Source organism: Bos indicus, chromosome 17 (genome assembly GCF_029378745.1).
Source record: "Bos indicus isolate NIAB-ARS_2022 breed Sahiwal x Tharparkar chromosome 17, NIAB-ARS_B.indTharparkar_mat_pri_1.0, whole genome shotgun sequence".
NCBI lineage: Eukaryota > Metazoa > Chordata > Mammalia > Artiodactyla > Bovidae > Bos > Bos indicus.
In genome coordinates, this window is record NC_091776.1 from 46,246,404 (window position 1) to 46,271,845 (window position 25,442).

Genomic DNA, 25,442 nt, shown 5'->3' on the forward strand with positions numbered 1-25,442 from the left:
TAGATCCCTGCTGAAAGACTGAAGTAATCAAACCTGGAGTGAAGCAATTAAATGCCCCTATTTTAACAATACTTGGTCATATTACTGCTTACTTGCAACCAAAACCATTCTAACAGAGACAGACTTGGGTCATCAAAGTATCCCTATGTCACAGACTTGGAAACTGAGGCTTGAAAACAGCGTAGATCTAAGGGTTAAACCCAGGCTTGCCTGACTCCAGAGTCACTGAGCGGCTGCAGCTCAGGACACTTTTCAGACTCCATGGTCCATCTTCACCCTCTCAGTCCTGAGCCTCTTGGAAGCAGGAAGTAGTTCTTGGTCATCCTGGATCCCCAGAACTTACCACATTCTATGAATGAATGAACAAAATCTGAGAAGGCTTACTCTTGCTTCTCTCACCTGGGCAGGAGAGCTACTGGGACAAATGCCTCCTAGCAAATCAAGACGTCTTGTTTAATGAACACATGCTTTCCCGTGCTTCTTTGGCTGCTTCTTTGGGTTTGTCATCAGCAAGGAAACCAGGAAGGATTGAGAACTCTTAAAAAGTGCCAGAGTCATACTATGCACATAGGAGCCTTCTAAGAACCCAATAAAGTAAGTACTATTATCTCCCCATATCTCAGATGAGCAAAGTGAGGCAGAGATATAAAGTAACTTGACCAAGGGTGCACAGTAAGTAACCAGCAGAGAGATGTTCAGCCCAGCAATCAGACCCTATACATCCTGCTCTTAACCCTTATCTACACTTTTGAAGTATAATAGTCTCACATTCCTTTTCTCTGGATATCAGCAGCCAAGAGCCCTGTGCTGAGATTGAAGTTATCAGGCGCATACAAGCCCAGCATCCTCCTCTACCTTGACCTGGAAAGATCTTAAGGAGAATGTAAAGAGAAAGTACCTTGGTTCTCATGCCATACACAGTGCATTCACTAAGTGTTTTCAATAACTTTGGGAATTCCCATTGAGATACGTGTCACAGCATTGGGGTCACACTATGACCCCATGGCTAAATCTGCCAAAGACCCAACTCTGCATTCTAGCTGTTGCCAAGGGAGGTAGCAGAGTTTAGAGCCAGAGTTGCAAATTCAAATGCCTACAGGGGTCAAGTGGAGCTCCCCTGGTGGCTCAAACAGTAAAGAATTTTTCTGCAATGCAGGAGACCTGGGTTTGGTCCCTGGGTCAGGAAGATCCCCTGGAGGAGGGCTTTGGCAACCCACTCCAGTATTCTTGCCTGGAGAATCCCACAGACAGAGGAAACTGGTGGGTTGCAGTCCATAGGGTCACAGAATTGGACATGACTGAAACGACTAGGCATGCGAAGGGACCAGGCAGATGGAGAGACAGGCCCGCCTGGCTGGACACTGGGAAAAGGAGATGAAGAGTCGAGTCTCATCTGAAGGAAGTTCCACCGAGCTGTGTAGAGCTGACTACACAGTGTGTAGTCCACGCCGTCTGGCTATTCATGAGAATTCTGAAATCCAGGCTTCTATATAAAAGCTTCTGATTTTTTCAGCTCCATGTAGGTCAAACAAGACACACTTGTCAGCCATGGTCTGGCAGTTTGCCATCCCTGATCGACTAGGCACAGAAATCACATAGCCTTTACCTTGGTGAGGTTGAATGCCGTCTCCTCTGAGAGGGATTTATTGGGTAAGCTGAGGGACATATTTTGAAGGTAACTCAGAACAACTCCAGGACGCCGGAAGTTTTTCCTCTCCTCTGTCAAGTTGGTTATGATGGGATGGTAGGCATTGGTGGGCGCCTGAAAGAAATCAGTGACACGAGTTCCTGTTAAGAACTAAAGCCAAGATGTCTACAGAAGTTCAGTCTGTCCTTTGGGCCTCATACTTCTCACACCATAATAATCATGATGACAGCACTTCCTATATGCTCTTGTGACCATTTAACATATATTAACGTTTCATCCTTACAACAACCTCGTGAAATACACACGCGATTGATAGATGAAACTAAGCATGGAGAGGCTTATGCAGAAATAAATGAGAGAACTGGGATTTGAACCCAAACAGGTGGTTCTAGAGTCTGTTCCTTCACTATTACATTAAAGTTCTCATGGAAGGAAAATTGATTGATTACAAATGCTCATATCAGAAGGGAACACTTTCTAAAGGAATGGACCCTTCCTCAAACATCAGAAGAAGATGGTGCAGAGAGAAGCTAAGTGTCCAGGCCACCTCCTTCTCGCTCTCCAGTCATGGTGCCAAGTGCACCAAGAAACAGCCTCATGTTGGGTGATCCCTGGTAAGTCTTGTTGACTCCATGTGGGCACCTGAGGCTATAGGTCACGGGGAGCCAAGGGTCTTCCCTTTAGTCATGTTGAGCATCAAGAATTAGTGCTAACGCTGGCTACCAGGACAGAGCCAGTCAGTCTAATGGGATCCCCACTCTCCTGGCACATAGTCCAAGCAAAAAGACATCACCAAGATGGGGGGCAAAACTAAACACATCTGCTCACCATGGTGTTCACTGTGGGTGTCACGGAGAAGCTGGGTGGTGTTGAAGACAGCGAAAGCTGCTCTCCTGGAAAAAAAAAATAATAATAATACTTAATTAAGGACTGAAACATGGTCACTTCGTTCACCTTCAGGAAGGCCTGTTCGGTTTTTTTTTTAACAAAAATCTACCAGTTTCAGACACAAACTAAGAGACACTGAGAACGCTGTGAGTAGGAATGTTTCTGGAAAGATAAAAGTGTAATAAATCAGCCAAATGGGGAGATTGTATGGATTTTCACAGATCAAATTATTTTTCTATTTATAGTCTAAATTGCTTGGAAACACCCTTCAGGCAAAACATCATATAAAAAGATGATTTCATACAAGCTTGCACCAATTTCAAATAAATAAAAAAGCAAAAGAAATGGATTTCCATCACCCTGTGGACTAGTTAGACATAAAATACAGAGGGTTGTGAATCACTGGGCTGGGACAGACAGGGAACCTGGCCCCTTCCCATCCAGCAAGATGACACTGGAACCCAGTCCAGTGGTGGGGAGACCATCTTCTTGAGCCCCCCCATCCCAAGGATTCTATTCAAAGACCCCATGTGGTCAGTTATGAATGCCCACAATCAGAAAGACATCCAAAACCAAAGATGTAGCCATGGGACTTCCCTGGTGGTCCGGTGGTTAAGAATCCACCTTGCAATGCAAGAGACACAGGTTCAACCCCTGGTCTCGGAAGCTCCCCCATGCCACAGGGCAACTAAGTGCTCGAGCTGCATCTCCTGAAGCCCTCTTGCCCAGAGCCCCTGCTCTGCAACAAGAGAAACCACCACAATGAGAAGCCTGCACGCCGCAAGGAAGAGTAGCCTCCACTCACCACGACCAGAGAGAGTTCGTGCACAGCAACGAAGACCCAGCACAGGCAAAAAGAAACAAGACAAAACATGCGCCATGATTTAATGTTTTCTGCCTGTTTGTCACCAGCTAAGGGATTAGGAGAAGGGCCCCCTCCAGACAGGTCACCCAGGGAAATGCTCTCCCTTTGGGCACCTGCAGCCTAGCTCACAGCTTCATGTACAGACAGATCTTTATGCAAAGAACAGGTTCTACCCTGTCCTGTGGGCACAGCACCACAGCAGCTGGATTTCAGCCTCAGTTGTCTGAGCACAGCTGCCCTGAACCCAGCTGAGCTGGACTAAGTAATGGTCCAGGAGCCCCACACCAGGTCTTTAGGGGTCTTTGAGGGACACTTTTCAATACAGGATTTACATCATGGCCTCTGTCTTCAGAACCAAATCCCCAAAGTGATGTGGGATTGAGTCCAGTTCTGGTTCAGTAAAGGTAGGGCCTGAAGCCCCCGGGATACACAAGTATTAAGAGAACACTTCTCCAGTCTCCCAAAATCGCACAGAGCCCTCCCCAAATGTGAAGAGTGAGGGTGAACACACACACATGATTCAGTTGCAGGGACTTCCTGACACACTGCACTGTGGCAGCAGGGGGGTGGAGAGGTGGGGTGGAGGTGGGGATGAGGAGACTGACAGGCCACATCCCTAAGGCCAGAGATGTCCTGGTGACAGGTTTTGCTGTGACAGCTAAAAGGGCCAGGAACATTAAAGCCTCTTTCCAGTGATGCTAAAACAGTAAGCTCCTGGGGAGGCAGGAGTCGTTTGAGACTCTCAATAACACAAGTACAGATGCTATCTTGGTCTCTAGGTGACAAATCTCGGAATCTTAGGCAATAAACTGCTGTCGATTGATATCCTTTTTCGTCCTAAAGGACGGTATATTTTGTCTTGTGTCACCTCTGTGAAAGGGAATGAATTCTGTTTTCTCAGTGAACGATGGAGACATCAGAGGCTGCTGTGGATATAGGCTGGTTTTGCTTGCACAGTGGCTCCGAGGTCAGCGCCCTGACTGTGCTCTGGAGGGGGACTGGTGGGGGGAGCCCTGACCTCACTGCCATTTCAGTGGGGTGGCCTGTGAGCCAGGCTTAAGCCAATCAGCATATTCCACATCCCCACCCACAGTAATTGGTTCGTGGTCAGTGTGGGCCAACAACAGTGATGGCCAGCCGGGTTGTAGTGGATGACAGAAAAAAGAAGCTCCTTGTTTCCTGCTAAGGTTTCGTGGGGATAGGGCGGTGGGGAGGGGAGGAATGTGCTCCTGGAGGGAATGGCAGCCATCCTGGCACCACAAGAAAACAAAAGAAGGCAAAGTCCAAAACAGATTCCCTAGTGACATCACTTGAGCCACAAAAGGTCACATATTATATGACTCCATTTATACGGACTATCCAGGATAGGTAAATCCACAGAGAAGGTAAGTTAGTGATTGCCAGGGGCAGGGGAGGAGGAAATGGGGAGGACAGCTCATGGGGGCTGGGTTTCTCTGGGGAGGATGGTTGCACAACATGTGGACATAGTAAGTACCACTGAATCGTGTACTGTAAAAAGGTGACATTCACACTACATGAATTTTAGCTCAATTTTTTTTAACAAAGTGACTTACCAAGTCCCACGGCTCATCGTGGTTGCATGAGACTTTGAAACCAGGTCTGCCGGCCCACCAGGTCCCTGATCTGAACCACCGCTCTGTGCTGAGCAGGAACGGAGGTGGGCAGGGGTGCTCTCTGAGGGTCCATGGGTGAGTTTGACACGCGGAAGGGATGTGGCAAATATTTGTGCATCAAATGGACCGGGAACACTTGCTTCCCAAAACTTTCCATAACCATCTATCACAAACTTCAAAAATTCCCTGGTGACCAGCGTGAGAATATTCGCTTCAGTGTGTTTCTGGTAAATTATGAATTCCTCCATCTTAGGGAGAAGGGGTTCTAGAAAAAACTGATCAGGACGCATTCACCCTGCAGTACCAACAGCCCAGCAGGAGAGAGCAGAGAACTACCTGCTGCGGGTAAAGGGGCGGTAGATAGGAAAGTCCCCGCCCCCCAGTGTTTACGTCACACCCGGCCTGCAGCCCCTCCCCTCTCACTGACCAATGGCAGCTGTGAAGTACATGGCGATCTCATCCGGTGTCAGAGCCCGTTCCCAGATGATGAACTCGTCAAAAGCTCTGTTCTCGTAGTTCTTGGTCAGGTCCAGCACGAGGTTGTCATTGGACTCCCCGTAGGCAGGAGACGCTTTTCCACTTGGGTCTGAGGTCCTCAGGGTCCCGTTGACGTAGACTTTCAGGCCCTCCTCGGACTTCCATGTAAACAGGACGTGAGTCCAGTAGTGGCCTGGGAAAGAGCAGACACACCCTTCTGAAGACGTGGGTTCGAGCTCCACACTCAGTGGTTATCCTAGTTTTATACACATTTCTCTCCCTTACAATAGTAGGTCATTGGTTGAGTCCTAAGTCATAATATGGGCTTCCCCGGTGGCTCAGATGGTAAAGAAGCTGCCTGCAATTCAGGAGACCTGGATTCGATCCCTGGGTTGGGAAGATTCTCTGAAGAAGGGAATAGCAACCCACTCCAGTATTCTTGCCAGGAGAATTCCATGGACAGAGAAGGCTGGTGGCCTACAGTCCATGGGGTCACAAAGAGTCGGACACAACTGAGCAACTAACACACACACACAGGTCATAATACACATCTGACTTCCCTCAGTCTTAGGAGCTCAGGAAAGAAGTTACTCTCACTCCCCAAAGCCCAGAAGCCTGTTCAAAGATATCCTTTGCCATTTTAAGTTAAATGAAAATAACAACTAATGGTCAGTCCAGTGTGTACATGTCAAAAAAATAATAATTAAAAAACTTTTAAAAAGTGAAAGTGAAAGTGAAGTGAACTCCCCCAGTCCTGTCTGACTCTTTTCGACCCCATGGACTGTAGCCTACCAGGCTCCTCCCTCCATGGGATTCTCCAGGCAAGAATACTGGAGTGGGTTGCCATTTCCTTCTCCAGGGGATCTTCCCGACCCAGGGATTGAACCTGGGTCTCCCACATTCCAGGCAGACGCTTTAACGTCTGAGCCACCAGGGAAGCAAACTTTTAAAAAGGAGAGCTTATTTTAAAAAATTAACTTGTTCAAAAATATTTTTTAATCCAGCCTAGGCCACCCCCAGGCAGGTCAGTGAGACATACCTGAGAGCCTGATTCAGCCCTCAGGCCACCGGTACCCAACTCCGCCCTGACCTTGAGCATGTGATGGCAGCCTGGGGGAGGACAGACCACTCCTGGCTCCTCTAGACCCTTCATCAGGAGCCTTGGTGGTGACTCATGGCTCTGGCATGAGAACCACAATGACCCACAAGAAGAAATTTCGCCAGACTTTGACACCAGTTGGCCCCACAGAGAGCCTCACTTCATTGTGTAGTGAGTGTTCAGATGCAGCCAGTGACCTGCTGCTGAAATAGGCCCTTTATAGGATGTATAAGCAGTTACCCCAGGCTTCTCGCTCAGGATTGGGCAACTTTCTAACCTTCAGTCTCAGGAGAGCATGGATCCCAGATAGGTCCAAAGTATCACTGTCAGGACTTCCCTGGTGGTCCAGTGGTTAAAGAACCTACCTGCCAATGCAGGGGTCATGGGTTCCATCTCTGGTCTGGGAAGACACTACATGGCATAGGGCAGCTGAGCCCATGCTCCACGACTATTGAGCCTGCGTTTTAGAGCTCTTGGGTCAAAACTACTGAACCCACATGCTGCAACTATTGAAGTCCACGAGCCCTAGAGACTGTGCTCTCCAACAAGAGAAGCCATCGCAATGAGAAGCTCACACACTGTAACTAGACAGTAGCCCCTGTTGCAGTGAAAAGGAAAAAAGAGAATGAGTTTTTATCTTTCCCTTTCCTGAGAACAAAGAAGATAAAGGGAACAGTGAGCAGGCCTGAATATTCCTAGTTTTTTTTTACTTCAGTTGCTCTTAACTCTGCATGTCTGTATCTAAGTTCACTCTTCTGCCTCCTAACTCTGCAGAAGCTACAATTCACATTTTTTCCTTTGACTCTATGCTAAATACATCCCTTATCTGGTGTTTATCCTTACAACACCCTTCCCCTTGTAGTTACATATCATAAAGAAGGCCACAGAGCCACCCAACTGCCAGACTCAATGACTGGGTTACTGAAGCCAGTTTATGACAGTCTTTGAAACAATGCAAGAGGAAGAAGTCAAGATCCTCTCACCTTTGTTCCTCATCACTGACTCCTGACTGTGAGCCCTTGCCTTATATAAACCCCTAGACTCCTCATGGAGGCGGGGCGCACAATTCTTAAGGTATAAGCCTACTGTGTTACTTTCTATTTCTTTCAAGCTCTGCTTTCATATTGTTTTTTTATTCAGCTTTGGTGGGTAGAGAAGTCCAGGATTTTGGCTAGCAACATCCCTGCTCACCGCAACTAGAGAAAAGCCCACACACAGCAACAAAGACCCAGCACTGCTGCTGCTGCTGTTAAGTCGCTTCAATCGTGTCCAACTCTGTGCGACCCCAGAGACGGCAGCCCACCAGGCTCCCCCGTCCCTGGGATTCTCCAGGCAAGAACACTGGAGTGGGTTGCCATTTCCTTCTCCAATGCTTGAAAGTGAAAAGTGAAAGTGAAGTCGCTCAGTCGTGTCCGACTCCTAGCGACCCCATGAACTGCAGCCTACCAGGCTCCTCAGTCCATGGGATTTGCCAGGCGAGAGTACTGGAGTGGGTTGCCATTGCCTTCTCCGAAGACCCAACACAGACAAAAGTAAATAAATACATAAATTTTTTTAAATAATAAAAATAAAAATGTTTCTCTTCATTTCATAATTTTTAGAAAAGTATCATTGTCCTTGAATGTGAAAATACCTTCAAGGAACAAATAAGAGCACAATATCAGGCAGAAATATTTACAATTCTCCCCATTTCTCTGGGTAGATGAACAATCAGGGTTCAATAGATTTGACCTTAAAACATACCAAGAAAACTTCTCGGTACCTGATACTGTGTCAGCCCCAAAGGGGCAGGGAGATCAGACTGTTACATAAGAGACTGATAGCAGTTAGAACATGATAAGAGCTGTGAACAAGGTGCAGGACATGCACGTCAGTAAGGAGAGGCGAGGCAGAGACGATTTCTGGCCCTGAGGATCAGAGAGGGCAGACATGCAAAGTTCTCTCGAAGTCTGCATGCACTGAATTTGCCCCTTTTCCAGAGGTACAAGCCTGACCCCAGCTTATAGTACCAGCAGAATCAGGCAGATGCATTCGGTATTCCCTGGGCACCGCTCTCTTCTAGGTTCCTTTCGTGTTAACTCACTTCACTCTCACAGTCGCCCTTTGACCTAATACTGTCACTGTGCTGACGATACAGATGAGGACGCTGAGATACAGGGTGGGTGAGTAAGGCACTTGGGTCCACACAGCTGGCAGAGAGGGTACAGAGCGAGACCTGACCCAGGCTGCTTGGCTCCATGTTTTTAAAAAAAAAAAAAAAATGGAGACACGCAGCCTTCCTTGAAGTGGTCCAGAAAATGAGTTTTCCTTAACTAGGTCAGGGATGTCGTCACTTCCTCCTGGAGGAGACCATTCTAGACTCTCAGTTTGCCTTCCACCTGTGAGATTCCCTTCCTAGTCTCTAGTCTGGACTGGATGCCCCCTCCATGCTACCTTAAGATGCTCTGAGTCCCTGGTCACCTCTCTCCATCTTAGTTCACAGACCTCCAGCCTCCCCCAGGTGCCTGCCCCACACCTTTGCCCTCCTGCCTGGTCAGCTAGGATCACACTGTGCCACCGAGAAAACAGGAATCTGTGGAACAGAACCATGTGGCCTCCCAACACCCACCTAGGAACTCAGGCACATCTGCACACACCCAGCTCCCCGCCCCTCCACCTCCGCTTCCCAGGTCCTGGAGCATCCTTCCTGAATCCCGGGGCCCCTCGCTGCCTGGTGCCCTTGCCTCTCCTCCAGCATCCTTTCTTTCCCTCAATCATCAGCCCCTCTTTTCCAAAGGCTTTTTCACATCAAAGTCGAAACATTTGCAAGTTTGCACCACTAAAAAGGAGGAGGGCCAGAGATGGAGGAAAGGAAAGGAATAGAAGAGGAGGAGGAGAAGGCAAAAGGAAGATGCAGGAAAAAGAGGGGAAGACAGGAAAAGGAGAAACAATAAGCACTGGGCCGAGAGCTATATTCCAGCCTGTGAGCGAGGTATCGTTAATATCTTCACTGCACGGAAACTGAGGCTCCCGTGCACTAAGTAACGTGACGCGGTAACACTGTCTGCAGTCAGACGGAATCCTGGCCCTTAGCTAACCAGGCAGACATCTAAGCAAACGATGCTATCTCACCCTTTCCAGTGAGTCTTCCCAAGCAGCCCCTTGGACGAAGAAGGGGCTCACGTGCCCCAAGGACAGCGCCCCGAAGCTCTACATCCATTGGGTTCATCCGCTTCCTATCAGGAGGTGGAGGGGGCGGGACACCGGAACTCCTCCCGCCTCCCCCGCTCCCCGACCTCCCCGAGCATCTCTCAGGCCAGTGGCGCCCTTACCTGGGGGGCTGAAGCTGGCCTCCCATGTCACGGATTTGTTATGCGTGTATAGCTCCACTGAGCCCTTGCCGCCCCTGGAGCAGACCTTGAACCCGTTGGAAATGACCTGTCCTCCATAGGCAGAAGGGATTGATGTGGACTGTTCTCCTTGTGTCTTCCAGAAAAAAGAGAAGGAGACCCCTGAGGACAGGAAAGACGTGCGGTTATTATTAATGAAAAGTGAATGGGCCTTAACCTCATAGAAGCAGGTCGGTCTCCCTGCTTTTTGATTTTCATTCAAAAGGTAATTTTTTTCTCATTCTAGAGACAATGTATGTTCAATGCAGAAAATACAGACAATAATAACAGGTAATATTTATTAAGAGTTCACTGGGTACCAGACACTTTTCTAAGGGTTTTAAACAAATGCTCTCCTCTTAAATATGGAGAAGGAAATGGCAACTCACTCCAGTATTCTTGCCTGGAAAATCCCATGGATGGAGAAGCCTGGTGGGCTACAGCCCACGGGTTTGCGAAGAGTCAGACATGACTAAACACAGCATATACCTCTTAAAATTTTAATATTACAAAATGAGGTTATCACCCCCATTACACAGATGAAGAAACTAAGGCTGGTTTGCCCAAGGTCCCTAAACTAGAGACCGACTCAGATTAGATTCAAAAAATCTGATGCACAGATGTCATCTATTAAGGCAGATCCTTCCAAAACCTCTTCCATAAGCATTTTACAAAGAAAAGAACCAATTCATACATACTGGTTTATAAGCCACATTTTTTTATACTTGTGTTATCATAGACTCCTTCCAATGTTCATAAATATGCCTTGATGTCATCTTTGTTTTTAACTGTACAATATGACAGTCTAAACGGTTACTGTAGGGAATTCCCTGGAAACCTAGTGCTTAGGGTTCTGCTCTCACTGCAGAGGGCACGGGTTCAATCGCTGACTGGGGAACTAAGAGCCTGCAAACTGCTTGGTGCACCCAATAAGTAAAGCAACAAATAAGCAAGCAAGAACTGTAAAGTTTTTATATGTTTATTTTATTTTTAGTTGCACTGGGTCTTCACTGCTGTTCGAGGGCTTTCTCTAGTTGCGGCAAGTGGGAGCTACTCTTTGTTGTGGTGTGCAGGCTTCTCATTTAGGGGGCTTCTCTAATTTCAGAGCACCAGCTCTAAGCTCCAGAGAAGGCAATGGCACCCCACTCCAGTACTCTTGCCTGGGAAATCCCGTGGACGGAGGAGCCTGGTGGGTTGCAGTCCATGGGGTCACTAAGAGTCGGACATGACTGAGCAACTTCACTTTCACTTTTCACTTTCATGCGTTGGAGAAGGAAATGGCAACCCACTCCAGTGTTCTTGCCTGGAGAATCCCAGGGACAGGGGAGCTTGGTGGGCTGCCGTCTCTGGGGTCGCACAGAGTCGGACACGACTGAAGTGACTTAGCAGCAGCAGCAGCAGCACCAGCTCTAAGCTCGAAGACTTCAGTAGTTGCAGCCCACAGGCTTAGTTGCCCCTCGGCATGTGGAATCTTCCCAGAACAGGGATGGAACCCATGTCCCCTGCATTGACAGGAGGATTCTCATCCACTGTACCACCAGGGAAGTCCTGTAGATTTTTTTTAAACAGCAACCTCCCCATGACTAAGTCTTTATGAGTTTTCTTCAAGTTTTAATTTCCCAAACCGAACTGGAAACTAAACCTCTCTGCACATCTCAGATTAAATGCCTTTACAATAGATTCCCAGTAGAGCATTTTTAGTCAAAGAGGAAGCCCACTTTGAAAGGTTATGAAACCTATAATTGTTCATTTCCAACAAAGCAGGGCCCATGGAGGCCCTGGCAGCCAAGATAGCTAAGTCCAGCTCCTAATGGTGAAGACCTGACCCAGGATTACCTTGCAGACAAGGGAGGAGGGAGGAGAAGGGGAGGGGGGCAAGCTCCCCAGGGAGGGCTGACAAAGGCCAGACGAGCTAGAGGCTCCTGTCATTGCCCTTTGGAGCCCGATCACCCCCACTCTGCTTCTCCAACTCCAGTAACATTTACCCTTTCTTTGCACAAGAGTAAACTGTGTGAGTGTGAGAGAGACAGAATGCATGCAACCTGCTGGGCACAGCTTGTAATAGCTGGAAATAAATCAGGCAGCCTTGGCCCCCTCAACCTAGTCCAGGCTTCAGGGATGCTGAGAGAGGAGTTACTCAGGGCTGATCAAAACAGGCCCAAGATTGGAACTCCCTGGTGGTTCAGTGGTTAAGAATCCACCTGCCTATGCAGGGGACACAGGTTCAATCCCTGGTCCAGGAAGATACCACATACCACAGACCAACTAAGCTCACACCACAAGTACTAAAGCCCGTGCACCCTAGAACGTGAGCTCCTCAATAAGAGAAGCCACCTCAATGAGAAGCCCACACACCGCAACTAGAGAGCAGCCCCACTTTGCCGCAACTAGAGAAAGCCCATGTGCAGCAACAAAGACCCAGCACAGCCAAAAATAAACAAATACGTTTTAAAAGCTAATAAAGTAATATGTACAGCATAATACCACGTGTCTCTAAAAAATTCATAAAACAATATCATAATTTTTAAAAAAAAAGATGAAACGTGAAATAATAGATGAGGCTCAGAGAGACTGCAGAGCAGAGTTTCAAGTCTCCAGGAGTATGTTCTTAGGACTATTGGGGAAAGAAAAAAGTCCTCAAAAGTGCCCTGGGACACGGGTCACTGCAACTAAATGACAGGACTTTGGTAGGTTGTCCAGAGAGCATCTGGGCTGTCCCAGACACTGTTCTTCTTTGCCTTTGCAAAGGCACCAGGTGGAGGGGAGTCCCGGGCCCGGGGTCCCCCAGGTCTTCTGTCTGCCATCCACTGCAGGGGCACAGAGCCCGAAAACGAAACCCCAAGTCTTCTTGCTTTGCCTGTCCACTCAGAAACAACCAATTTCACAGAGACACGAACACAGCACATTGTGAAACTTCTGTTATGAAACAATGTCCCAGTGGGATTCACAAAAGTCCATTTTTTCCCAAACACTTTGCTGCATTGAAAAATTCCTTTCGCTCAATCCTGTCTTGGTGGAATGTCTTTCTCTCCAGGAAGAAAAATTAAACATAAAACATTCAATTTCGCCTTAGGTAAGGGAAGATCGAAGCAGATGATGGTTTCTACAAGCCAAGCTTTTCATTTTGGTTCATTCGGCCGACAAAATAATCATTTCTCTCTGAGGAACAGCTTGTATTTAAACATCAATTTACGTCTTCATTGAGTCTTCAAAGATTCGCAATGAGTCCTCTAATATTAGTATTTTCAGGAACTTTGCTTCTTGCGCTTGAAATTGTCAATACAAAGAAGAAAAGGCTAAAGGAAAAAGAAGTGCAGTATTGACAAACTGATTCAACACTTTTCTTCTTCTTACGAGCATTAAATCCTCATCCATCCCAAAAGTAAAGAGAGGAAAGTTCTCTCTTGATAGAACAAACAAACAAAAAAAATTCCAGCTGTCCCAAGAAAAGATGGATACATTTGAGTGCATAAATATTATAAAATTCTGCAAGCCAAAAAACTTAAAGCCATGACAAAGTCAAAAGACAAATGACAACCCAGGAAAAAAATATTTGTAAAACATTTAACAAGCAAGAAATAAATGTCCTTGCTATATAAAGAACACTTTAAAAAGAAAAATAAGTTCTACTGTTTAAGAACTTACTTCGTTCAAGATAAAATGTCCCAAGAATTTTACATGAGTTAACTCTTTTAATCCTCCCAACAACCCTGTGAAGTAGGGATTAGTATGGTCCCCATTTGACAAGTGAGAAAACTGAAGCCCAGAGAGGTAAAGTAACTTGTCTAAAGCCACATAGCTAGTGATGGAGTCAGCACTGGAACCAGGCAGTCTGGCTCTGGAATCTGCGACTGTCATCTCTCTATCCTCTCATGAAGATGACGTTCTTTGGGAGAGAGCTCACTTACTGAATTAGACAACAAAGTTTCTCAAGAATTCCATGGAGGAGAAAAATGCCTACAGATGCGGAAGTCTTGCTGTGCACTATCATCTCTGTGTCTGTGCTGAGTGGGGCAGAAGCAGCAGGTAGGAATGGGCAAGGAATCTCTCCAGGTAGAGGACCAGACCCGCAGACTCGGCACCATGTCCTGCGTGTTCATAACACAAGGAGACCCACAAGTGATGTAGCAGCCTGGATATCCATCCTTCCTCACCCAGCACAGCATTCTTGGGGAGAATCACCACCCCCCCCCCACCAACCTCTGTGTCCTCTAGGTCAAGTGGGACTAATTACACAGTGGACTGATTACACAGCCCCAGGCTCACAAGGGCTGGAGCAGTCTGAATCACAGTGACTGGTTCAGGGATGGCCATGCATCAGCTGATAAAATGGACTCCTGGAGGCTGTGAGTCGACATTGCTATCACACCTGGAAAGCCCTCCTGAGAACAGAGCCAAAGTGATGGAGACACGAGCTTCCAGTGACGTCATCTAAGCACCTGGACCCAGATCGTCGTGGTAGACTGAATCTCCTGAAGAAGCCACAGCATCTCCCAGCCCATCTGCTTTCATGCCAATGGACCTTCCCATTCTCTTCCAAGACTTAGGCCAGTTTCTCCACCTGCCCTCTGGCTGATCTGACCAAGAAGAAACAACAGAAGTGGCCCTGGCCAGGTTCCAGAGATAGCCATTAATTGTCCGGAAGCTTCAGGTTTCGGCTTCTTGGAGCACAGAACAAGTCCAGGCTCTGCTGGTAGAGAAAGAAACCACATAGAGGAGCCGGAGGTGCCAGATGTGAGTGAAGAAAGTGGTCTTGAGAAACCAGCTCAGGGGCACCTTCCGAGGACCCAGTCCTGGCTGCCATGGCTATAGCCATGAGAGAACCCTGCCAAGGCCCAGAACTGTGAGAGGTGATGCTAAATTGCATTTCACTTGTTAAGTTTGGGAGTGCTTGTTATGCAGCAGTCGATAACCAGAACACAGTCTTATTTGGAGCCTCTGAATAAATCCCCCGAGCCTAGCTGAGTTGAATTCCCATTGCTTACAAACTTTCAGCTGACTATGACTGTCCATAGAGGATGAGTCCCCTTCCTGACCCTGAAGGCCACCAAAGGCCACCACAAGGATGTGCACATGGCTTCCTCACTCCTTCCTGACCATCACTTTGGGTGACAGATTCAGGGGGAGGGTGCTGGGGAAGCTGCTGCAGGGTGAGCAGAGGGAGCAAAGTGAGTGTTAGTCACTCAGGTCCAACTCTTTGCAACCACATGGACTGTAGCCCACCAGGCTCCTCTGTCCATGGGGATTCTCCAGGCAGGAATACTGGAGTGGGTAGCCATGCCCTTCTCCAGGGGATCTTCCTGACCCAGGGATTGAACCTGGGTCTCCCACATTGCAGGCAGATTCTTTACCATCTGAGCCACCAGGGAAGAGGGAGTAAGGAGATGCTCTATTCTTTTCTGTTTCCAAGAGGACTTGGTTCAAGACAGAGGTGGCCCTCAGCCTATGTGAGACACATGTCCACCTACAATGTGATAGCATGAAATGAGCTCATCCACACCTGTCAGCCACCTGAAAGCAAGTTTCCATGAGAACCACCCAGAGCCTGCAGAGCAGGCTCAAGAATGTTCTGGAGTGGGGAGTTGAGGGCATGAAAACCAAGGCCATCCCAACAGGCATAAGAAAAGATGCTCAACATTGCTGATTATCAGAGAAATGCAAATCAAAACTACAGTGAGGCACCATCTCACACCCGTCAGAATGGCTACCACTGAAAAGTCTACAAATAACAAATGCTGGAGAGGGTGTGAGAAAAGGGAACCCTCCTCCACTGTTTGTGGGAATGTAAACTGGTACAGCCACTGTGGAGAACAGTATGGACGTTCCTCAAAAAACTAAAAATCAAGTTGCCATGGGATCCAGCAATTCTACTCCTGGGTCTGTATCTGGACAAGTCTATAACTGAAAAGGATGCATGCACCCCCGTGTTCATTGCAGCACTATTCAGAGTAGACAGGACATAGAAACGACCCAAAAGTCCATCCGTAGATGAATGGGTGAAGAAGACAGCCCCTCCCCCATCTTTAAACCATCTCCACATCTCTGACTCTGCCCCTCTGCCCTCTCTCTTTATAAGGACTCCTGTGATGTCTCTGCCCCACACAGACAATCAGGACAGTCCCCATCTCAAGTTCCTCAACTTAACCACTCAACTTCATCAAAAAGGGTAAAGAGTACATGGCATCACTGTGTATTACTTTTTACAACTGCCTGTTCATCTACAATTATCTCAAAATAAAAAGGATCTCATAAAAGAAAATAAAAGAGATTTTGCTGGGTCGGGAAGGCCTTTAATCTGATCTGGCTGGTTCAAAGTCCAATTTTATTACAGCGTATCTCAGGCATGGGAGTTGGATGTTCTCCCAGTTTTTGGTCAAGAGAGCCTCCAGAACTGGGGCCTTGGTTTCTTTATTTGTAGAAAAAATAGAAGACATCAAGGGAATCTACCAACTGTAGGATTCTAAGCGGGTTTTCCATGTGGTGTGGCCACTGTGCAGGAGGAGAGGAATGTACAGGGTTCTGATAACAGAGCATCTCTACGGAGTGGCCGCCTGCTGAGTGCTTCTAAAAGAGCACAGGCTGGGAGACAGTGATGGGGAGGTTTGGGCTTTCTGGCTAAGCTGGGAAAAGACCAGACACCTCGTGGCAATCAATCAGCAAGCTTCTGCCATCGAATCAGATTTCTAACTCTGACTTTTCTTAAGACCCTAAAGTGTATCTGTACCTCCCCATTTCAGCAGAGTACAGGGCAATATGATGATTTCTTCCTACATCTTTCTAAGAGTTGATAGTTTCAGTCACTCTGGTCTTGGACAGATTCTCCAAGAGAATTTTAGCATATCATCATGCCTTTATATGGGCTTCCTGGGTGGCTCAGATGGTAAAGAATCTGCCTGCAATGCAGGAGACCTGGGTTTGATCCCTGGATTGGAAAGATCCTCTGGAGAAGGCCATGGCAATCCACTTCAGTATTCTTGCCTGGAGAATTCCATAGGCAGAAGAGCCTGGTGGGCTACAGTCCATGGGGTCACAAAGAATCAGACACCATTGAGCAACCAACACTTTCACTTTCATGGCTTTATACAACAGGAATCACAGTATGAGATACTAATCCCTTCTCAGTCATCTTTCAGTTCTGATTATGATGAGAAGAAAGTCCATTTGTATGTAAGTAACAATTGCTAATCCCTGTTTTAACAAAGAAATGCCACATCTCGAATTCAGAGCCTCTGGTGGGAATTGGTACCCACATGGAATTCAACAACGCAGGAATCTTCCACTTAAAATGATAATTGGGTTTCAGTTCTTGGGGATGATAAGTTTCCTTTTCAATTGAATCTAGTGAGTGAGGGAAAGTCGCTCAGTCGTGTCCGACTATTTGCGACACCATGGACTATAGTCCATGGAATTCTCCATGAACCCATGCTAGAATACTAGAGCGGGTAACGGTTCCTTTCTCCAGGGGGTCTCCAAGGGATCTTCCAACCCAGGGATCGAACCCAGGTCTCCCACATGGCAGGCAGATTCTTTACCAGCTAAGCCACCAGGGAAGCCCAAGTTTTATAGTTCAGGTGCTACGTGTATACGGTAAAAAAAAAAAAAAAAAAAAAAAAATCGTAAAAGAAATTTAAAAGTGAGAAAAATTTGAGAATCTTAAAAACTGTCTTAAAAACATTCTAGCTTGACTGGAAATTTAGATAATTGCATCATTCAACCTCAACCAATTAAAGTAAATAACCCACCCTTGGACTTCCTTGGCATAAATACATCCTGCCTTGCTGCCTTCATAGTCTATATTATATAAGCTGAGTTAAGGGGATGACATGCCCTTTTTTTTTTTTTGTCCACATTAGGGCTGTAAGGATAGAATTATGTCTGGCTGTGTACATTTCTTCAGTAAAACTTTCAAGTGATCTATTCTCACCTGTTCTCAAGAGTGCAGAGACCCAGGTGCTAAAACACAGTCTTAGGAATGGCTCCTAAGACTTTCTTATTCATCCTAAAAATCAGAGAACAATTGAGGAGCAAAGTGTGAGGCTATATATACATAGTTAAGTGAATGCAAGAGACCTTACTCATAAAGTAGAAATGTTACAAGGTATCAACTCTATGGCCCAAAATTCATTGTCTTTCCCAAAAATATCTTGATTCTCACTTGACACAGAGAAGTGGTGAAGATGCTGAAGCTTCCACACTGTACCTTAGATTTTTTTTTTTCCCCTCAGCTCCATGATTACAAGGAAGCAATAACCAAAATAGGGTGGGAGAAATGATATAACAAAGAGCAAAATTTGGAGAGAAAAAAAGCTAAATATCATAGTGGTGGAGAACCTGGTTAACAGAAGAGACCCTGGGTGAAAGATGAGGAATTGCATCTTCAGTCATAGTTGAGTTTGCAATGGTAGGAGAAGTGATCAATGAAATGCAGAGAAAAAGATGACCGAGACTCAGAAGGATAGTGTTTCTCTGACTTTAATATACATGACAGAGGCCATAAACTCAAAAGCCTGTCTTCCCAGGGGCACTGACTCCATAAGAGAGCCAGCGTATTTCCTGTAGGCAGCTCAGGCTGTATTTTTCAACTTGCAGACACACTCTTTGTCAGATCAAGCCCTGCATGTGAACTGCTACTCATGCCTATGCTTCCTGCCTCCCCAGAAGGCTCTCTAATTTCTTCTAGAAATATCTGGTGCCGTAGGACTCTCTTTCACTCTCACCATTTCTCTCCTCAATATTATTTTAAGAAAGCCACAGGTGAGTGGCCACTTCCCTTCAGTTTCATCAAGCAGAGCGCTGAGAGTCCAAAGTGAAAGTGAAGGTTGCTCAGTCGTGTCTGACTCTTTGTGACCCCATGGACAATACAGTCCATGGAATTCTCCAGGCCAGAATACTGGAGTGGGTAGCCATTCCCTTCTCTAGGAGATCTTCCCAACCCAGGGATTGAACCCAGGTCTCCCGCATTAGAGGTGGATTCTTTACCAGCTGAGCCACCAGGGAAACCCAAGAATACTGGAGTGGGTAGCCTATACCTTCTCCAGGGAATCTCTTCCTGACCCAGAAATCATGAACCAGGCTCTCCTGCACTGCAGGCAGATTCTTTACCAGCTGAGCTACCAGGGAAGCTGTGAGAGTCCAAGGGACTACCAGAGAGCTGAGAGTCTAAGGGACTCAGGAAACCTGGAGACCATTGGACAGTCACCTTAGCTCTAACCAACTGATGCCAGGAGGGTGGGTAACACTAGGATTTACTGATTTTTCAAGAGAAGACAGAAGTAGAGATTTTTTAATGAAATTTTATCTTTCAGGGAAGTTGAGTATTAATTTAAAAAAAACATTTAAAGCACCGTGAGAGAGGCTCTGTTTCTGCAAACAGTTAGGCAGTCTTTTTGAACCCACCCATTCTGCCAAAAGCTTCCCAGGTGGTGCTGGTGGTAAAGAACTTGCCTGCCAATGCAGAAGATGTTAAGAGATGCAGGTTCGATCCCTGGGTTGGAAAGATTCCCTGAAGGAGGGCGTGACAACCCACTCCAGTATTCTTGCCTGGAGAATCCCATGGACAGAAGAACCTAGCAAGCTATAGTCCATAGAGTTGCAAAGAGTTGGACATGACTAAAACAACTTAACATGCACACATTCTGCCAAAAAACAATTTAGAAAACTTGTTAAAATAGAAAATTTGTGAGAACCGACATAATGCCAGCAAACAAAACACATTTGTGGGCTAGAGTCAGCCTTGAGCAGTTCTGAGATTTGGTCCATGAAAACCACCCAGAGGGCCTGGGTTAAAATTCAGATCTCCAGGCCCTGTCCACAGATTTGGATTCAGTGGGTCCTGGGCTGGAGACTGAGAAATTCCATTTTTAGCAGTCTCTGCAATGGACTCTTCTGCTGATGGTCTGGAAACAATACTTAAAGAAACTCAGCAGTAAATCATCCTGTGACTCTAGGCTATCTTGTGCCTTCTCTGGACCTCAGTCTCCCCATCTGTGAAATGGACGTGGTGAATGAATACTTCTCTCTGAAGCTCAATCAGGCTTTCAAACATCCCTAAAACCCCCAATCATCTAAGGAAGACAGAAGCTGGATCTGTGCCCAACCATCAGGCCCTTCTGGAAATTTTTGTCCTGAAACACCATTCAGAATATTTTACCATTTTGTTGATGGCATAGAAGTTAATGACTTAATGCAAAGTTGAAGTTAGTAACCTAATGCAAATAGTCTAAAAAGTCCTGTCGATGCTGAGAAGAGAATATGGATGCTGAGATTTTCCAGCTGCTGCTATGGAGCTGTAGCAGGTTTCTTGGTGTTTATAAGCCGAGGAAGCTCTAATGCACAAGAGGGAAAAAAGAAGGGTACATTTCCGGAGGGAGGAAAAATTAACAAGTAAAACAGGAAGAAGGTCTTTCTGGCAGGCATTCAAGGTGATTGAGAGTTGAAGTGGAATTAGAGGTAATTACTCAAAACAAATTTAGTCCAATATCAGAAAGAAGTATCAGAGGGGTGCAAAAATGGGATGGCCCATTCAGGATGGAGAAGGACTCATCACAGGTGATATGCAAATAATGGCCCATCAGATATGTGCTGGGGAAGGATTCAAAGGCATTTAAGCATCAGAAAGACAGACTAGATGTATCTGTTCAGTTGACAGGGATCAAGCATCTATCATGCTGATATTCATCCCTGAAAATACAGCAGTGACTAAGACAGACGAGTCCCTGCCCTTGCAGAGCTAAATGTCCAAGAAGGAAGACACATAATGAGCAGGTCATCACCAAAGATGCAAGGGACAGAGGGGGACATACAGGAACCTGTGAGAGCAAAGAGGAATGCAAACTGGTGTGGGACTCATCTCTGTAAGAGCCACACTGGAGCTGAGCCCTCAAGGTCTATAGGGAGGACTTCCCTGGTGGTCTAGTGGTTAAGAATCCACTTTCCAACTGGTTAAGAATCTACCTTCCAATGCAAGGGATGTGCGTTCAATCCCTGGTCAGGAAACAAAGATCCCACATGCTGAGGGGTAACTAAGCCTGTGCAAAGCAACTGAAGAAAGCCCACATGCCTCAACAAAGACCCAGCAAAGCCAATAAAACAATAAAATTAAAATAAGATTTACAGGGGAGTGAAACAAGATGCTGGAACACTCCAGGAAGACTCCCCCCTCATGTGGATTTCTGCTGGTCGTGGGAGTTGGAGGAGAATTGCCTCAGTATTGAAGAAACACAGACTGTACTTCCTTTGGTTAATGTTCAAATAGACTTTCTCTCTCAAAGGATCCTCCAGAGCCTCTCTCCCATTTGCACCCAACGCCCATGAGGAAATTTCCCAGGAGGCACAATTTGCCAAAAGGCAGGTCACACAGTCAGCTCAGAGAAACTGGTGGAGCAGATGGAGAAGAGCCCTAAGATAAGCAGGTCATGGGTTCAAAATGTCAGAGTGAGCAGCTGGCAGAGAAGGAAGATCCCACGTTCTAGCTGAGAACTCGGAGAAGGAACAGCTAAATTGCTCAGATGTTTTATCCTTTTTTGAAAAGTTCAAACCTCAACCCTGTCTGCTACAACGTTCTTAAAAAAAAAAAAAATCAGCCAAAAATATGAACAGAGACCACAAGAGAATTGGGAAATCACAAATATGAAAATAATTGACCTGCTTGACTGGGTGTGGGAAGTGTTTCTCTCTTTGTTTAAGTGTTGAGGGAATTCCCTGGTGGTCCAGTGGTTAGGACTCTGTGCTGTCATTGCCAGGGCCTGGGTTCAATCTCTGGTCAGGGAACTAAGATCCCACAAGTCACACAGCACAGCCAGACATATATATATATATATGGTCCCAGCTCTGCAACTACAGAGTAGCCCCTGCTCTCTGCAACTAGAGAAAGACTTCAAGCAACAATAAAGACCCAGCAAAGCAAAAAAAAAAAAAAAAAAAAAGTTTAATCACTAAAAGTGCACTTGAAATCATCTCACCTACTTCAAAAGCCATGTGGAGTTTGATTTGAAAAATGTTGGATGGACTTTCCTTTTCAAATCCTGTTCTCCTTAAACCTAGAAATGTAAGCTCATTGAGGCCCCAGGGAAACCCCCCAGAGCAAAGGATATGGTTAATAAAATGGAGAAATGCCTACAGTGATCCTTAGGATGACACCCATGTTTGGTGGTCCTGTCTGAAATCCAAACTGAAGGATGTGGACCAAGAAATACCCAACCTCCCTCAGCATCCACCACATAAAGACCCCTGCTAGCATGGTCCCAGGGGGTCAAAGTTGACTTGAGGTTTCCTAGCTTCACCGCATATCTGGCCATACTCTAGAAAAGTAGCCACCCAAAAAATACCTTCAAAGGCTCCAGTTAACCAGGACACACGAGAAGCTATCAACAGGGTGGTAACATGAAGCCAAAGTTTACAGCTCTCTATACCATGTGAGCTCTTGTCTGTCTCTCTTTTTTTTTTTTTGAGGATGAAATGAGTTAATACATGTAATGGGATTAGAACACTCAATTTAGTTCAGTTCAGTCGTTCAGCCATGTCCAACTCTTTGCGACCCCATGGACTGCAGCATGCCAGGTTTCCCTGTCCATCACCAACTCCCGGAGCTTGCTCAAACTCATGTCCATCGAGTCAGTGATGCCATCCAACCTCTCGTCCTCTGTTGTCCCCTTCTTCTCCTGCCTTCAATCTTTCCCAGCATCATGGTCTTTTCCAGTGAGTCAGCTCTTCACATCAGGTGGCCAAAGTACTGGAGTTTCAGCTTCAGCATCAGTCCTTCCAATGAATATTCAGGACCGATTTCCTTTAGGATGGACTGGTTTGATCTCCTTGCAGTCCAAGAACACTGGCACCAAGTAAACGATGCATGATTGTGGGTGATTATGACGATTGGTCCAACCATGTCAGCCCCTGTCAGAGGGTCACATCTGAGCAGGCAGATGGAGTGAGGACCACGATCCTGGGGACAGGAGGCACATGGGGAGGCACCCATACAGGACAGGACCCCAGGGGCTTCTCAGTGTTGGACCGGCCACGTGCCAGTCTTCAGAACAACCCCATAGCAGGGAACTAAAATCTGGCTTTGATTGACCCATGTTACAGGTAAGGAATTTGGACTCAGAAGTTAGGTGGTTGCCCAAGGTCACCACAGAAAGGATTAGAACACCACTGAAACCCAAGCCGCCTGGCCCTGGAGCCCAAACCATTAACATGCTCTATGTCCAGCAGGTCCAATGATCAAAGGGTCAGAAGTCAGTGATGAGCTGAAGGGCAATGTCCAACGCAAAAGAGGGCCCTCCATTTAGCCCCACAAAATAGGAATAGGGAGGGAGATTTCTCAAGAGAAACCGGGAATTTGTGTTTTTATGTGAAATTGTCCTATTTTTCAACTCTGGTAGCTAATCAAAAAACTTTAACTCCATGCCTACAAGGCACAGCCACAGGGCAGGGTGAGCTCAGAGGCCTCTAGTTTACGACCTGAGAATTCAGGTAAAGTTTTCCGATAGTTCTGATTTCCAGTAGCTGGTCACTATCATAGTCACCACTGGTCCCATCATAGTCATCGTTCAAAGGCTGGTTATCTGTGACAGTGCCCAGTTACTAGAATTCCTGGGACCTTCCCCTCCCACCTGAGTCAATTCCAGTTGGTAGCTGGGGCTGTAGAGACACCTTTCTTCCAAAGAGAAGCTGTTGCCTCTCAGACCCAGAGACAAACTGGACAGAAACACACCCCTATCCTGCTTCTCCTCCTCGGCCATCCTGATCTAGGCAGGGAAAGGGTGGGGCAGGCACCGGCTGCCCTCTTGTTTCTCAGTCCTTGTAGCTGAGGCGGGGCTGTTTTAAATTTAGAGAAATAAACAACTCTGCTGTGTTTATAGGGCTGTTTGAATTCAGGAACAGCTTGAACTGTGGATTTGTAAACCTGGCTGTGGTTTTAGACCTCAAATCCCTTTCTCAAAACTCTGGGTTCTGCAAAGTCCAAAATGTATCCTCCCACACGTTATCACCTTGTTAAGCTTTGTTTACTTTTACTGGAATGTAACCCATAGGGCCTGGGGAGTGGGAGAACAATGAATTCATCACAGGGCAGTTTTGATAAGCCCATTGGATGCTCCAAAAGACTTAGGGCTTTCAGACCCGCTTGCATTAAATTTTTTTTTCCTAGAAAGAAAAATTTTCAGTTACTTAGGATAATGGAATTTGGAGGCTCGAAACTGATTTGGATGGCAGAGGACAGTTTCCCAGAACGTTTTGAAATGTGGCTCAAATCTTCATTTTCTGAAGCTCAGATCCGAGAGAGCCGGTTACTTTTCATAGAGACAAAAAAAAAAGGGGGGGGAAGAAGAAGAAGGAATAGGTTCCTAACTTCTCTTTTGTACCTATGTGTTTCACCCACGGTATTATTTTAACCACAGGCCCACAACCTTTCGCTGGGACAGCTCTCACCACTGCCCCCTCCAATCTCCACGGATATAAAAGAAGCGAACCCATGGCACGAGTCTTAAAAGGCATGCCCCGCCCAGACCCATGGCCAACATCCTGGAGCCAGAAATAACGTCCCGTGAGCCACACCATCAATTTCCTGCCCACAAACGCCACGGTCCCATCCAAACTCCACTGCGACATCACCGTGTCTGCTTTTTATGGAGGGTTCTTTTTCGTCTGTTTCTTGGGGGTTTTGGTTGTTGTTGTTTGTTGCTTTTTGCTTTACAAGATTAAATACTTTGCTCTCATGCCTCTGCAAAATGGTGTTTTAATTCCGTCTCCAGGGCCAGTCTCTGCATCCCCGTCCCCACTCCTCCCCTCAAGTCCGTATGTGACATGAGCACGCATGGTGCAGCTGAACTTTGTCTTCACATCTGCCACAGCCCAGAGGAACAGATGCCACCTGGCAATGAAATGAACTTGAAAGAAAGGAAGAAAAGAATGGAGCGCATCACTCACCCTCAGGGCCACACTGTGCCGGATTACTGATGCAGGAAGTTTTGTTCTTTCTGTAATAGAGAAATGTGACTCCTTTTCCCTCCTTGAGGTAAATGCCTTTGTTGACCTTTCCTTCTACAATATCTAAGTAAGAAGAATGGCAAACATTGTAGATTAATAATTGCAGGAGATGAAAAGTCCGGACACCTGTCAGGCTTACAAACCACTTTGATCTAAATATGCTGTATTCTTTCTATTTATAATTAAATATTTCTATTCAATGACGTTACAGATATTATTTAATATTAATGGTATTTAACATTTCATAATTGCGAACTAGACTATAAGTAATGTATTAGTGTCAATATTAAATAATATTCTCTTATTAATATTGTATCCTAGTAATTAATATCACACCAGTTTATAATATGCACTGTAATATGACCACATTATAAGTACTGTATTTGTCAACAGTTGAGTTACTAGGAGGCATATGATTAGAATCTCCTACTGTCCTAAACTTTGATGCCATCCACCTCTTCATGAGTCCTTCTCACTG

The 25,442-nt window shown here is 46.2% G+C and overlaps 1 protein-coding gene across 3 annotated transcripts in view; it reads right to left on the reverse strand.

Moving 5' to 3' along the window:
* The window catches only part of ADGRD1 (adhesion G protein-coupled receptor D1), a 176,729-nt gene that overhangs the window by 137,527 nt on the left and 13,760 nt on the right, over window positions 1-25,442 (reverse strand). For all 3 annotated transcript variants that reach the window (XM_070769337.1, XM_019977882.2, XM_070769338.1), the window contains 5 exons: window positions 24,905-25,027; window positions 9,923-10,102; window positions 5,463-5,705; window positions 2,477-2,541; window positions 1,607-1,762 (listed from right to left, as the gene is read on the reverse strand). In XM_070769337.1, coding sequence (XP_070625438.1) covers window positions 1,607-1,762; window positions 2,477-2,541; window positions 5,463-5,705; window positions 9,923-10,102; window positions 24,905-25,027 — 767 coding nt within the window. The remainder of the gene's footprint in view (window positions 1-1,606; window positions 1,763-2,476; window positions 2,542-5,462; window positions 5,706-9,922; window positions 10,103-24,904; window positions 25,028-25,442) is intronic.